Source organism: Akebia trifoliata, chromosome 11, assembly GCF_017979445.1.
Source record: "Akebia trifoliata isolate Shusen 1 chromosome 11, ASM1797944v1, whole genome shotgun sequence".
In the NCBI taxonomy this organism is placed as follows: Eukaryota; Viridiplantae; Streptophyta; class Magnoliopsida; order Ranunculales; family Lardizabalaceae; genus Akebia; species Akebia trifoliata.
The window spans coordinates 42,467,675-42,484,033 of NC_141385.1; the positions used below are offsets into that span (position 1 = coordinate 42,467,675).

The 16,359-nt window shown below is 35.3% G+C and overlaps 1 protein-coding gene and 1 non-coding gene across 2 annotated transcripts; both read right to left on the reverse strand.

Moving 5' to 3' along the window:
• Window positions 1–1,325: 1,325 nt before the first annotated feature.
• TRNAF-GAA (transfer RNA phenylalanine (anticodon GAA)) lies at window positions 1,326–1,398 on the reverse strand. The gene has a single exon. It is a non-coding gene; the product is annotated as a tRNA-Phe (tRNA).
• Window positions 1,399–1,990: 592 nt separating this feature from the next.
• LOC147391806 (uncharacterized) lies at window positions 1,991–13,216 on the reverse strand. The gene is made up of 5 exons (XM_086458370.1): window positions 12,589–13,216; window positions 3,949–4,034; window positions 3,549–3,854; window positions 3,150–3,233; window positions 1,991–2,783 (listed from the first exon to the last, which is right to left on the reverse strand). The coding sequence occupies exons 1-5, from the start codon at window positions 12,937–12,939 to the stop codon at window positions 2,315–2,317; spliced, it is 1,296 nt and encodes a 431-aa protein (XP_086314496.1). The 5' UTR covers window positions 12,940–13,216; the 3' UTR covers window positions 1,991–2,314.
• Window positions 13,217–16,359: the final 3,143 nt, after the last annotated feature.

The following is a 16,359-nucleotide window of genomic DNA, read 5'->3' on the forward strand; positions in this document are numbered from 1 at the left end:
ATTATGTATGCTCTTGGATCTCTCAAATATTTATTGTTAATCCCAATTTTCTTTGGTGATTCTTATTTAATAAATTTATGGAAATAACCCTTCCTTATTTTCCATATTTCATCATCTCTAAGCAAGAATCACTTCTTCGCTTTTAATGCACCTTATATGAGATCTTTTTCCTCTAATGACCTTGACATTAGCTAATACGTGACTTTTTTGATAGACTTGTCATTCGTTGATTATTAGGTGGCATACCAAAAATGTCCAGGTCGAAATATCAAATTAAGTTCTGAATTAGTGGATGCTACCAAAGGGAGTGCTGATGGCATACGTAAAAAGGAAGAGACTCATAGAATGGTAAAGGAAAATAGAGCTTTTGCACATTTGCATTGATCCATGAGCAGGATTTATATAGACACATAGATCCATGGATCCACTCCCCAAGTTCTACACCTCTTCCCTTCCCAATTTATTTGTAAAAGCCAATTATTTTTATCTTTCTAGATTCCAACACCTTATTTTCACCCTCTCACTTCCATCTTTTAAACTAAATATCTAAAGCCACCCACTAATTTATGATAACTTTAAAATCTTCCCATCATATATCATTCATTTCTCTTAAATAAAAAGATAAGGGTTTTTTTTTTTTTTTTCCTCTTAAAAGTAACCAAATAATCCTCCAACTTTTTAAAATGTCATTGCTATAGCAAGGTCATGTATTATCGAGAATACAAATGTCGTATATCCTCTCGTTTGTTTATCTAAGCCGAAGCTCTCCAAGGACTTTCTAATATCCTCCCATTTATATAATTTTTTAAGTCCCCTCCTATAAATAATTTGATGAGCTCATCCCCATCTTCACAGTTACTAATTTTATAACTAATAGTCGATCACCTATTCTCCTAACACCTATGTCTTTATCATTTCTACATTCAACCTTTTTTTTTTTGGGTATATAGGCATCATTTTTATTTGTTTTAATCTTTTGCTCCTTTCCAATTTGTTTCTTTAAAAAATTAATTATTATTTTTGTTTTTTTATTGTATCATTAACTATATAAGCTCTTATCTATCAAATCCCCACGTTACAATCGAATTTTGTTCCATTTTGTTTCTTAATATCTAGATTTTTTTTTTTTTTTAATTGATTCCCAATCTGTTGATGCAAACTTCCTCTATAAATAGTGGAAATAAAGTAAAGTTGGAGGTAGTCATTGGAATTTGGGAGCCCATTGAAAATGAATATTTGATTTATTATTTAATGGTTGAAGATTTCTAACCATTGAGTTTGAGCTTCTTTATTTCTGCAGCAAATGATAAAATGAAAAACAAAAATGCGGTGAGCGTGGATCGAACACGCGACCTTCAGATCTTCAGTCTGACGCTCTCCCAACTGAGCTATCCCCGCTGATTGTGACACTTGTATAAAGTGAAATTATATATTATGAATTTGTTGTCTGATCATATGCATACCACCTCCTCTCTTTCTTAAAGAGAATCAAACCAGATAGTGTTTTTGAATAATAATTTTATAAAATAAGTGATACCTGGCATTATGGTGGTGTTCATCTACTTTAGACAATATTGTAGTAATCCCATTACCACATGCCACACATGCCCCGATTACATCACAATCGTAATTAGAAGAAACATGCAGATTGAAAATTTTAAAAGAACAACACTATTTTAAAAGAATGTGGATTGAGATAATAAAAAAAATTAATTTTAATATACTTAATTAAAGATTTGGTACTAAAGAAAAATTCCAAATCTTTGATATAAAGCTTTGACGACGAATAAACCCCCCAACTTTCTAAAGAATCTATGGAGAGACTTTGAAGGAAATCATGCTTTGAGCACACACTCCCGAGGATTTTTGATGCCATAGAAGAGTCACTTCTAACTTAAATTAGCATGCAACTTTGATATTATTTGTGAGCATTTGGTTCAGATTTCCAATTTCATCAATAATTGATTCCAAAATCTGATGTCACTTTCGATTTGGACTATAAAAACAATTATCTCAAAATTAGAAATACATTTAGTTAAAATTATAAAACAATGCAGCATCTATTTCTTGCATTTGTGAAAATGTGTTTATTCTACATTTATGTGTCTCACCTACATAATCAAATTGAGAAAATGAGATTCTAATTCTAGAGTCTCTCAAAAACAGTACAAGAAGAAAACAAGATCTTGAATTCTGAATATCTATTTACATAATCTAATTCTAACAATCCCATATCATCCCCCCCCACAAAAAAAAAAAAAAAAAAAAAAAAAAAGATGTTATATAGTTAAAACTAAGTCTAATTTTTTAGTCTTCACCTCAACTGTCTGTAGGAGTTATAAGCAATGGCGACAGACACGATAGCTCCAACAACAGCAAGAACTGCATATGTATCCTCACGCTCCCAGGTCTCAAACCAAGTTGGCATTGGACATACCTTACGAGTGCCAACCCCTTTACTACTCCCAAGCCGATAGAACTGTCTATCATTGCTCTTCTTCTTCTTCTTCTTCATCTTCTCCGCATCCATTTTCATTCCCTTTTTGTCAACGATATTGTTGTTTTTACTCTCTTCAGGGAACACTGTGTTCTGGCAACAAGAGAAGCTCCCGTTTCCCTGGAAACAGCCTGCGAACTCAGCCTCGGTTCCATTTCCAGTGCAACCCATCTCATACACTTGGATGGATTCCTCTGTGTTTTTTTCCATGCAAGTCTCACAATTTAATTGGAACCTTACGTCATGGACTTTCTTCTGGTCTTCCTCTGATAAACCAATCTGACCCCTGCTATAGGATTCCAGAGTTCAATCAGAATGCACATAAATGAATATGACTACCTATATGCGAGTATTACATTGTGAGCTTACTTCCGAAGTTTCCAAAACTACATATCTATATTATATTATGTTCAATACAAAATTTGTTTAATTTATGTTTAATATGAAAAGTACATTTTTTTATATAATGAACTTTTGTAATTTTGTTTCATATTGAATTTTATATTATGTCTAACATATGATTTTCATATTTCCCATGATCAATAAATACACATTTTTATTATTCAACTTCCACCCTTTTTTTTCAGAAGTTTTTCCTTGGTGAATTATTCCCAAACCCCTAGTTTTTTCCCTAGGTTTCAAGTAGACGTACCTCAACAGTTGGTCTATAATTTTTCCTTTCCCAATATGTTGATCGAGCAAAAGAGGTGCATCATCTGGAGTAACATAGCCATACCTGCAGAAAATGACCAAAAGAATGAAAGATGACTCAATTATCACAAAAATAAAAAGAAGATTTCGATTAAACATTTGGAAAACTAATAATGCAGGTCACAAGATGAAGGCCAAGTCTGGGTAATTAATAAAAAATAACCAATAGTATTATTAGACCCCCACCCACCTTGGTGGTCCATCACTTCTCCATCAATATTTGAAGAAAATGAAGCTAAACACATTTGGGAAACTATGACAGCGTGTCAAGATACAAGGCGTAAACTGGGCAATACAAAATTAAGAATCAATCAACAATAATATTTTGCATCCGACCTACCAGTGACCAATCACTTCCCCGTCCGTGTTTGGGCAAAAAATGATCACATTTCCGGCATATTTATGTCCCCCGATGTGTGAACAGGGGCTAACAGTCACTTGACCCTGAAGACCCCGGACATCTATCTCTTCTTTGAATCTTTTTACCAGAGCGGGTCCATAAACACCACATCGGCGATCCCTGCTCCCGTGCGAACATACAAAAATGTATGAACCTGTTAGGGTTTCAGGTGTTCCAGGCAGCCATTCAGTATCCTTTACTAACACTTCTTCAACAAATGTATCGACATCAAAATGTGTCAGCCGCCTGCAAGCTTGACCAGGATTAGAATGAGTCACAAAGGAGAAGAAAACAAAGTTAGACAGCTCCCCAAAAGTACTCAAAACAAGCTAGTACTAACCTGTATCTAATCATGTCTGGAAAGATCAATACATCCCCATTTGACGTTTCAGTCCCATCATGTCCCTCACATATTGTTAATCGAGTCTTCAAAGAACAAATAAAATAACGTTAACAGAAGTTAACCTTCAGACAACAAACTACAAAAAAAAGTCCATATTAACATGAATACATGAAGTACTAACACAAGCTGAACAAATAAATTACTACTCCAGATCATCATACAAAGGAAAGAAGACATCTCTTTAGATAGACTTGAATAGAAAAGGATTAGTTAAACCAACCCCAAATTTTCGGCATAAGGATTTGATGATACCAATGAATACAAAAGAGACCTGTTCGCAAGATATAACTTGGATTACCTTTGTATCTCTAAGATATGAAGTACACCTTCTTTAATTTAATAAAATGATTTATTTGTTCTGAAGTTTCTCGTTGATTACATGATTTTTCTTTACCAATGCAAATCAATGAAGAGGGAGTGTATAGGAGAGTTTTGGTCAAATGTCAAAAGGATAACTTCACAAAAAAAAAAGGATTAGTTAAATTAACCCCAAATTTTCGGACTAAGGCTTTGATGATACCAATAATAATAAAAAAAATCCCAAACTTTTTTTTTTGGATTAATAAGGGAAAGAAAGATACAATGAGAGGTAGGTCAAGGTGACCCTCCCCAAGAAAAAATCAAAAAACAAAAAAATAAACAACTAAGAAAATTCAATACTACAAATATTCTCCCACCGGGACAAAAAACCCCTTTAAACTCTTTAAAGATTTTGCACCAAAAAAATAAGAGCCCAAGTATTGAAATAATCAACTCTTGTGACGGCTGCGTTTTTCTTCGAAAAATTCTAGCATTTCTTTCTAACCAAATTCCCCAAAAGACTGCAAACGGTGTTAAACTCCAAATCAACTTTTTGGCATGGCAAAAGCTCAACCCCAAATGAAGCCATTCCCCGAGGATGCCTCTAATGGAACCCAGAGCACAACAATCCACCCCAAACAAGGAAAAGAAATGATCCCACACCCCTTTGCTACCTCACAATGAACTAGTAAATGATTGGCGGATTCCTCGCTTAACAAACACATAAACACCGGTTCGGGCCACATAAACCCCTTTTCCTTAGAAGATCTTGTGTTTGAATTCGTCCCCAAACTGCTTTCCAAACAAAAAAAGCTGACTTGGATGGCACCCTTAGGCCCCAAACCACGACATGAGGGAAAGTCAAATCTCTACTCCTACTTAGATCTTTATAGAACTCCCTAACCGAAAATAAGCCTTTTTTATTAGGTGCCCACAAGCTCACATCTTCCTCCTAAGCGCCTCCTGGCACATTATTAAGGTAACCCATCAAATTAGAAACCTCTAACATCTCCCAATGTTCAACAACCTCCTTAGACCCAAGTCACACCCTATAGTCTCACTATCCAACACCCGAAAGCTTGCAACAGGGTGGTTCTTGATCAAAGTTAGCTTACCACCCTTAAAGAAGTCAATCGCTTGCCACGAGCTCAATCTGCTAGAGATTTTTTCCATCACAGGCACCCAAAAACTCTTACTCTTGTAAGGAGCTCCCAAAGGTAAGCCTAGGTAAGAAGAGAAGAGAAAACCTGCATAACACTCCAAAGTTGTTGCTATGAGGTCGGCATCTAACAGTTGGCCCACAGGGTACACCTTGGTTTTTCGAAGGTTTACTTGTAAACCAGTAACAACCTCAAAGCAGCACAATAAACCACCAAGAAACCTCACCTGCTCGATGTTCGCATCCAAGAAAACCAACATGTCATCCACAAACTACAACTGAGTAACTAATAGATCCTTTGCACTTCGGCGAAAACCCCCTAAATCTCCATTCTCCACAGCTTTTCCCACTATTCTACCCAAAACCAATATCACCACCAAAAACAAAAGGAGAGAAAGGGGGTCTCCTTGTCGAAGACCCTGAGAGCTTCAAAAAAAGCCCTCCAAGGAACCATTCACTAAAACAGAGAATGAGGGGGGCGAAACACCTCTTCCACATTCACCTTTTTATAGTACTCCTAAACTGCACCCCTTCTAGCTCTTTCCTCCGTGGAAAGTGGGCCCAATTCCACCTTCCTATCCAGCTTTTCCAACTCCAATAAGAATTCTTTTTTTTTTTTTTCTTTCACTTCCACCCTCCCAAACACCTCTCTATTCCACTTCTTGAGATTTTCTTTAATGAATTTAAGCTTCAAACGGAACACCACCCCTAGCCTACCTACAAAGCTTTTGCACAACCACCAATTCTCAATTAACTCCTTGAAATTATCTTGCAATAGCCACATATTCTCAAATCTAAATGGGGTTGGACGCCTAACAATTTACTTTTGGTTTATTTCCTTCAAGATGGGGCCAAAGGATATCATGGACTAAAGACCAATTAGCCTAGCGGGACCAATTTATAAAATAATGGCAAAAGTCTTGGTAGACATGCTCAAAGTGGTCATATATCTTCAGTAATTGTCCATGAACAAGAAACTTTTATTAAGGACCATAAAATTCTGGTTGTGAACAAATGCATTGACACAAGGTTGAGAACTAATTTGCGAGGGATGGTCTGTAAAATCAATTTAGAAAAAGCCTATGACCATGTTACTGGGGATCAATGTTGTTAAATAACATATGCGACTATGTGCGATCAGCACATGCTATTCGCACATCGCATATACTGAAAAAAAAAAATATGCCATCACACACTTCGCATATGCTATCGCACACAAAAATATGCCATCGCATATTGGCAGATAGCATAATTTGTGGAATGTGATAGTAGCATATGCGAATATGCAACCGCATTGACAACACTGCTAGGGACTTTTGTGATAATGATGGTTGGGAGAGGTTTCTGGCTCAGATGGATCGTTTGAATCACAAAATGTGTGCAATCTGCATCCTTTTCAATATTAATCCATGGTAGCCCTGATGGCTATTTTAGGGACTCAAGATGTTTGCGTCAAAGCAATCAGATGTTCCCTTTCTTGTTCAATACCGCAGCAGAAGCTTTTGAAAAACATACGAGAACGGCGACATCAAGGGAATTATCAGATTTTGGGGCTACTTTTGAGGGCCCATTGGTGTCTCGCTTGCAATTTGTCAATTATACACTTCTTTTCCTTGATCCATCAGTGGAATAGGTTAGGTTCCTAAGCGACGTACTCATTTGTTTTGAGATTGTTTCTAGACTGACCAACAACACGAGGAAAAACTTTCAGGCATTAGCAGGTTACTTGGGTTGCCAAGTTAGGTCATTCACATCATTTTATTTTGGTCTCAACCCTCTTGGGGCTCCTTATAGAAGTTCTCAGATTTGGGAATTGGTTACGGCAACAAAGCTCTTTGAAGATGAGATAACTTTCTAAAGTGGGGAAATTAACTCTCATTAAGAGTGTTCTAGCAAGTATCCTAACCTATTTCCTTTTCTTTTATTTTTTTAAATTTTCCATGCAAACTTATATCGAAATTAAACTGGAAAAGTTATTTCGTGACTTGTCATGGAATGAAAAGAAAGGAAATTAGAAATTTTACCTTGTAATTTTTATTTTTATGGGTAAGCTGGATGTGAACCCACGACCTCAAAGTTGTTTTGCGATGTGTCAAACCAACTAAGCTATGGGTCTAAGCCCAATTTTACGTTTTCCAAAGGAAAAGGGGAGGATTGAGAGTTAGAAACCTTAGGCATTTGAATGGGTTCTCCTAGGAAAATGGATGCAGAGATTTGCCGACCATGAAGACGGCTTATAGAAGCATGTTATTAAGGAAAAGTATGCAATGAGGCAGAACGGATGGGAAAGCGGGTTGTAAGATCATCTTATGGGTGTAGCGTATGTAAGATCAGTTTTTTGAGGACTTTATGTGTAATTGGTATCCTATATGTGAGGTATAGGGAGATTGGCAACTTTAGATCAGCTGATTAGAAGAGGTTTTATTTCACCAAACCAATGTTGTATGTGTAGAATCCAGGCAGAATCAGTGGATCACTTACTCATTCATTGCCGGGTGGCACATCACATGTGGTCAAATTTTTTGTCTTTATTTGGGGTAGCGGGCTGCTTTCCTTCCTTAGTCAAATCGATACTGGAATTGTGGTTGACGTGGGGAGCTTCATTCTCGCCTTCGAAACGGATTCTTTGGTTCTTGACACCTTTTGCTATTTGTTGGGGTATTTGGACAGTACGTAATCGATGCATCTTTGAAGGGAAAGGTTTTTCAACGGAAGGTCTAGTTATGTCTATTTTGGAGCTCTTGTACTCTTGGAGCAAACTCTATAAGGAATTTAAGGGAGTTTCTTTGAAGATTTTATTGTGAGATGGGATAGGGTTTGTTCATTGTCGTGAGAGTTTTTTGTTTTTTGGGTGTTTTTTGCTTTCTTTCTTGTTTTAATTTTCTTGTTGTTTTTCTTTGTTTCTTGGGTTGGTCATCTCGACCCCCTCGCTTTCTTTTTCAATAAATTTATTTTTATCTATCAAAAAAAAATATGTGAGGTATAGGAGTATTGTAGTTGTTTGCTTTTTTGTTGCCCCCTCTTTTGTACAGTTGGGTGGTCTCCTCTTTTTCAATATTTTTTCATAAAAATATAAAAATAAAATTGTCCTCAGCCTTTCGCCCTGTCCTCTAAAAAGAGATGTATAAAATTCTTGAAGTCTGAGTTTTAGAAGAAATTTAAATGATTGGGAGCTTCAGATGGTGGCATCTATCTCTAACTTAAGTCTCCATGGTCCCTATGTTCCCCAATGAGGAAGACCAAATGGTTTAGACCACTAATCGTATTGGAAAATTGTGTCAAATCCTATTATGAATCACTTTTGTCACCTTTCACATCTTTCTATCCAGTGATATCAATTTGGGGCATGAAATTTTCTTCAAAGATCTATATTTTCAGATGGTATGCATCTTAGAACAAAATCCTAATCATTGATCAAGTTATAGCTAAGGAATTACTTCGGTTAACCTATTGTCTTGCAAAGAAAATGTAGAATTAATGAATCATCTTTTCACCCATTGTCGTGTTGCCATCTATATTTGGTTTCACTTCTTATCTATGTTTCATGTGTCATGGTGCTTTCTTAACTTTTATCTTATAATCTCTTTCACAAATGGAAAATTAGATCCTTAAGGCATAAGGAAAGTTTACTGAGGTTTGCTGTTTGTTGGGAAATCTGGTTGGAAAGAAACAGCCATATGTTTCTAAAAGGAGCAATTGAGGCAAGAAATTGTGTTAAACATAGCGGCCCTTTTGTATTTTTGGCCTACGGAATTCCCTGAATTTAGAGGAGTCTTCTGTTTTTTTATAATGAATTTCTGTTTAGATGGGCTGTAATATGTTCCTCTTAGTTTAATTTGTTTTTCTGTCCTTTCCCTTTAGGTAGGTTGACTGATCTCCTTTTCTTTGTTTTTTTTTCTCCTAATAAAATCTTTTAATCAGTAAAAAAATGGTATATATATATTTTTGATAAGTTAAATTTATTGAAAAGGGGACAAGATGTCCAGAAATGGGGATAGTACACACAAGCAAAGAGAACTACAAAACTACAAAAGCGATTACTCCCTAATTACATTCTCCCATCTAAACAAAAAATCTTCAAAAAACAAACCCCTAAAAAAGACAATGAATGATTTCCATATAAATAGAATAAAATGCCTTTCAGCCTTACTTGAAATTTACATAACTACAAGAGCAGAGAAAATTACCAACAACATAGTTATTAAATATCTTGCAAAATTTTTACATCTAATTGATGATATGTGTTGAAAATTCCACACAACCTACCAAAAACATATTTTTCTTATATAAACCATCAATGAATGAAAATGAATTCCATAATCATTCTCTAAAATAATATGCAATCCCCAAATCATGTTGCTCATGTCAAATATACAATCAACATCTTTCTAGGGAAATTTTATCTACACGCCACCAATCTCCAAGGGCCCTCCAATTTTTTTTAATAACTTGAAAATAAATTTTCTTAAAGCACCTCATACTTAGTTCTTTCTATTTTCCTTTTTCATCTTCAACACATCTTCTTCTTCGGTGACCAAGACATTAGAAATTGCAAGACTCAACACCGATAACAGGAGTCTAGTAGAAAAATTTGTTATTTTTCATAAATATGAAAAATATATGTGAATCTTCAGTGAAAATCCTTTGAAACCTTAAATCATTTGTTTCAAAGTTGATTTAAGACATACTTCTCATCCTTAAACCCTTCTCTACATTCAATGCATTAAAATGAAATGGATACAACCATGATTTAAAATATCAGAATGAAATAGAGAAATAAATTATGCTATGATTATGTCATATGTACACTTTTGACATGGACTTCACAATGTCAAATGTGCACTTTTGACATAGATGGAAACATGTCAGATGTCCACTTTTGACATGAATTCAAACATATGAGAAGTTTGATTTTTACACAATCAACCAATATGATTGTGAGGAATGAAATGAGACCATAAAACTTCACCATGTTGCTACTGAGAAAATGAGGATGCACAAACACTCATGGATCAAAACATCAACATCAATCTATACAATCTTAAATTTACAATCTCCGCAACCAAATGAAGAACCTTTGTAGAAACACTAAAGATAAATGCGCCAGAATCAATGGAGTCGGATTCAAAAGTCATCGGAATCAATGCAGTTGGAGTCCCATGTCGCAAGTGTGTAGAATAAGAGATTTGTTGTTTATGTTGAAGGGCTCTTAAAGATGGAGTGCTCTTAATAAAATAGTTATATATTTGAAGTGCCTAAAGAAATTGGAGGGCCCTTACAAATTGGTGGCGTGTAGATATAATTTTCCATTTGTTTATTTTCACAACTCAATCATTCTTCCCCCAATCATAAACCACATAGCAAATTCCTCAAACAAAACAATGTACACAACAAACATGAGTCAAACCCAAAACAACTTTCCTCAAAACGCCATTAATAATCTTCAACTCCACCAACAATCTCTAACCCCACAAACCAAATATACAAATTACAAAATTGAAAAATAAATAAAAAAAATACACACATATTAATCAAAACCCATTCTTCCAATTCCAAAGCTCATTTTCCTATTAAGAAATTATACCTATATGCCACTAATCTCTAAAGGCCCTCTAATTTCTTTGATCACCTCAAATATTTAACTATTTTGTTAATAGCATACCATTTTTAAGGGCCCTCCAACATAAATAACAACAAATTTCTTGTTCTACACACTTGAGACTTTGGCAATCTCGCTACTTGGGACTCCAACTTTATTGATTTCGAAGACTTTCGACTTCCACTCCATTGATTCCGGCGCATTTATCATTACATATCATTGGCGTTTCTACTTAAAGGTTCTTTGTTTGAATGCGAAAATTGTCGATTTAAGAATATATGGTTAGTTGCCGATGTTTTAATTAATAGATGTTTGTTTATCCTCATTTTATTAGCAGCAACATATCCAAGTTCTATAGCATCATTTCATTCTTAATAGTCATCTTGGTTGATTGATTTAAAATCGGACATTTGACATGCTTGAATCCATGTCAAAAGTAGACATCTGACATGCCTCCATCTATGTCAAAAGTGCACATTTGACATTGTGAAGCCCATGTCAAAAGTGTATATATGACACAAATCGTAGCATCATTTTTTTCTCTATTTCATTGCGATATTTTAAATCATGGTTGTATCCATCTCATTTTAATACATTAAATTTTATCATCAAACACTTTAATCATCTATTTGTTAACCAATGAGATATAACATTGAATGGAGAAGGACTGTAGATAGGGGTTTAAGAATGAGAAGTATAACCTAAACCAAATTTTAAACAAATGATTTAAAGGTTTCAAAAGATTATCACTGAAGATTCACATATATTTTCCATATTTATGAAAAATAATTAATTTTCCGATTAGATTTCAATTCCGATTACCCATGTTGAGCCCTGCAATTTCCGATGTTTTGGTCACCGGAGAAGATGTGCTGAAGATCAGGAAGAAACAAAATGAAAAAGGAAAATAGAAATAAATAAATATGAGGTGCCTTTAAAATTTTGTATTTTCAATTTTTTTTTAAAACTTTTGGAGGGCCCTTAGAGATTGGTGGCCTGTAGATAAAATTTGCCTTTCCTATTTAACATCAAAACCCAGCAACAATCTTCACACATCTATAAAACCCAAACCCAGTTTCTCTAAAACAAAAAAAAAAACTGTCAAACCCAGTTCCCCATTTCCTCCAAACTTCCCTCTCTTAGCACCAAAACCCAAATATAATCTCCAAAGATAATCAAAACTCATTCTTCCAATATCAATAACATCAAAACCCACCAACAGTCTTCACACATCTCTAAAACCCAAACCCAATTTCTCTAAAACCAATAATCCTCAAAAACAAAAACAAACAAACAAACAAAAAAAACTCTCAAACCCAGATCCCCATTTCCTCCAAACTTCCCTCTCCTCGCACCAAAACCTAAAAAATAATCTTTAAAAAAAAAAAACAAAAAACCCCTAAAATCCAGACCCTTATTTCTTCAAAGCCCCAACATACAAGAACCTAGTTCACACAATCAACCATACAAGCAAACAGAAAAAGACAATAATAATTATGAAATAAATATAAGTTTACACCTGTTTCTTCATCTCAGACTTCCTTGCCAATAGTGTTGCAGAGAGAAGCCTTGGCAATCGATCGAACTCCGCGGCTTCGACATGCGGGGGCCATACTTGGGGTATCTTGTAGCAGAGGAAGACATGGCGGTCGTAGATCTGCAATGTTCCTACAAGAGGGGTCTGCCTTAATTCTTGACGTTGGAACCCTAACTCAACGTCACTATTGTTTCCACTCCCGCCATCACCTGCTGTAAGCAACCCATCGTTCTGAAAACTTCCTGAAGCGCTTCCAATCACTGAGTTGGTTGTTGGGTCGATGAGGTACCCATCGTTGCTTGAGACTTGAATTGGAGATGATGACATGTTCATGAAGAATAGTGATTCGTCTCTGTTAGAAGCTCAGACTTGAGAGAGAGAGAGAGAGAGAGAGAGAGAGAGAGAGAGAGGGTTTTTGTTGTTGTAGTCTGGTTTCCATTGATATTGGAATCTTTCTTCTTTTGGTGGGGAGCTCATCTTTAACGAAGATGCACTGCCACGTGTCATATAAAGGGAATGTGGTAGGTATACTGTATACAGCCCATGTTACCAGTTCGTTAGGTTCGAATTCGGATTCGTGGTTCTACACTCTTTGAATAAATCTGGTTCGTACATCGAGGTATTTCATCGCAGATAATTAAATCGTGAGTCCCGCTCACCATCGGCAATCCATGGGAGAGAAATATACAAATTAGTCTTACGGTCATTGGATTTTATTAAAACATATCTCAAACTTTATACACATGAGTCACTTGCCACACCAGTCTCCTCCCACAAAACCCCCTAAATCAGAGGAAAAACTTAGATCTCTATCAAAACCCAATCAACAATAATACTCTCTTATCTTTTTTCATCGTGACAAATGAGAGAACCATCATGAATCAACATTAAATGAATTACGACCAACATGTATTAGAAGTACTTAAACGTAAGTATTGTCATAAGTATATTTTGAAGTATTGTCTGAAGTAGCAGGAAACATGTTATGCATTTAGATGTAAATTCTAAGAAGTACTGTCAGAAATACTTCTGACAGAGTTTTGTGTTTAGGAACTATTCTGGATTATGTTAAAATAATTAGAATGCCCTTATATGTATCAGTTACTGTTGATTTGATTGAACCAGTGATTGTAATTCGTATGAACTACCATGAAGATATTGTATAAAAGTAGTTGCGGGAGGTCTACATGATATCTCTACATGTAGCAAATCGTATGAACTACCATCATCAAGACAGATATTGCAATCGAACCAACCATTAAACAAATAAAAAAAAGAACCTAAATTTCCATACCAAACAAAACAAATTCATAACAAATAATTAAACAAATCCCATAACCCTATCAAAGCAACGAATTTATGTTATTTGTCGTGAATGTTTATGGGTTTTCAGCCTAAAATATTTTCAAGTAACAACATAACCCTATTGAAGCAACGTGTTTATTGTGAATGTTTATGGGTTTTAGGCCTAAAAGATTAAAAGAAATAAATCAACAGATTCATAATCATAAAATCCCATACCTATTCTTGCATTAACCAATAGATTCTTACAAGAATCAATATGATGAGAGAAAAGAGAAGAGAAAATCACATGAAAAGTTCTAATCGACTTACCTATGAGGAGATGACCAAATCGTCGTTGCAATCATCGAAAAATTCACTGTCGTAGTCTCCCAAGGGAGGAGATACTTTCAGAGGGAGATAAATCTTCTCTTGAGGCCTCCAGTCAAGGGTTCCAAATGAGATAGACTCTGTGTGTGTGTGTGTGTGTGTGTGTGTGTTTTTGAGGTTTGGGTTAAAAAAAACGAAAAAGGATTTTTTAATCTTGAGGATAATATTATAACCACACAATAAAAACGATGGAAAAAATTACTGTCGCAAAAATAAAATTATGAAGTACCAATTTCAGTACTTCTCATAAAAGTATTGTTTTTACTCTTTTAAAAAATTACGTTTCCAAAGTATTGAATGTCTAAATGATAAAATAAATGCTTCTAACTCTCTACCAGATTCAAAAGCACTTGGAGAAATCAATCCAAATAGGTCCTAAGTTTTTTATTCTAAAAAAATTGGTTCAACTGCTGGCATTGTTCCTTAACTTACTGACAATTGAAGATAGAACTCATTGACCAACTACAATCCTACAATTAGGGGCGGAGCCAGGATTTTCTTGTAGTGAGGGCAAACTATGGTTAGTTGTATAGTTGAAGAAGTTGAAGATGAATGATTTTAGAGAGAAGTTTCAAAGGCTTTTAGTTAGAAGTTGAAGAAAATGATATTTAGGTCATTTCCAATTAGTATATGAGAAGGCCTGGTCAAGAGGCAATGTCATCAATAAAAAATTGAAGGGGGGGGGGGGGGAATGCTGAGAGAGGTGACGGGATGGGGACAAATGGGGCATGTAATTAGTTGAAAATATAGGGGTGTCTCAAAGTTTTATGGCGGCAATTGTCCTTGCTAGCTGCTTGCTAGCTGCTTGCTAGCTCCGCCCCTGCCTACAATTCGAATGTGTCACATTTTTTCTCTACTCACATTCTTTAATTTTAATTAACTTTTAAGAATTAAAACAAATTTTTGAGATACTAAATTTCACCCAAAATATTAGTCAAATATAAGTTAAGATATATCCTCTTATTGCAACAAGTATTTGACCAAATTTGCAAAATGTTGTTTGGTTCTTAACAATGATCTAGATTGTTTTCACACCAAAAATCGAATTTGTTTAGATTTGGGTTGAATCTCCAATCACCCTTAATAATTAATAAGGTAGTTTGGTCACGTATTTCATAGATTTTATGATCTGTAAAAATCAGATCTACATTGAGATCATTAAATTTACTTCAGATTTTTTGCTTTCCAAAGATTGTTTCATCTTGATCTCAATAATCAATTCTTTAGATGATCAAATCTGCTTCCCCACATCGATTATTCTTTGAATTTCAGAGAGACAGATTTAGGGTACAGAGAGAATCAACCTAACATGAGAGAACTCGGAAATTTTTGTTACGAAGAGAAGTTGTTGTTGTTGTAATTTTTGGAGAGACATGCCCTAATGATTCAGCATTCGGGGCTCTTTTTTTTTAGTTTGGAGTTTGTGGGAGAAGGAGACTAGCGTGGCAAGTGGTTGATGTGGTTATAAAACTCGAGATATGTTTTGCTAAAATCCAATGGTCATAAGACTAGTTCGTATATTTCTCTCCCACGAACGACCGTGGAAGAGCCGGACTCTTAAATCATTTATAATAATCTCATCCAAGAAGATTCAAGTCAAGGGGCATATCATCAATTTAAAAATAAAAAGGTATCTTTAATATTGACTAAATCTTGGGATTTCTAAAGAGTTGTGATAATTTAACTAGCCGCGTGGCAAATTCAATCGACTACCCTGATATGACAAGTTAGAGAACCGTACATCTACGCTCCTCCAGATACACAGTTCCCTAAGTTGTCATGTCAAGTAGTCAATTGAGTTTGAGGTAGTCAGATTATCACAATTCATTTCTAAAGTAAGAGAATTTTTTTTTTCCTTCTAGTGGGTATCCCCACCCTTTGCGTGACACTAATTCAACAGTCATTGTCCCCTTGGAAATTCCTACACACAATTAGTTGAATTGAAGGTCCTGAGTTGAGGGTCAACTGGATCTTGGAGGGTGGCTCCAAGGAATTCATTGCTTCGTGTTGTTTCGAATATTTGACCTACCCTTCATGGGGAGCTTATCAAGGCTCAGTTTTCCACTAAGCTAACCCCTTGAG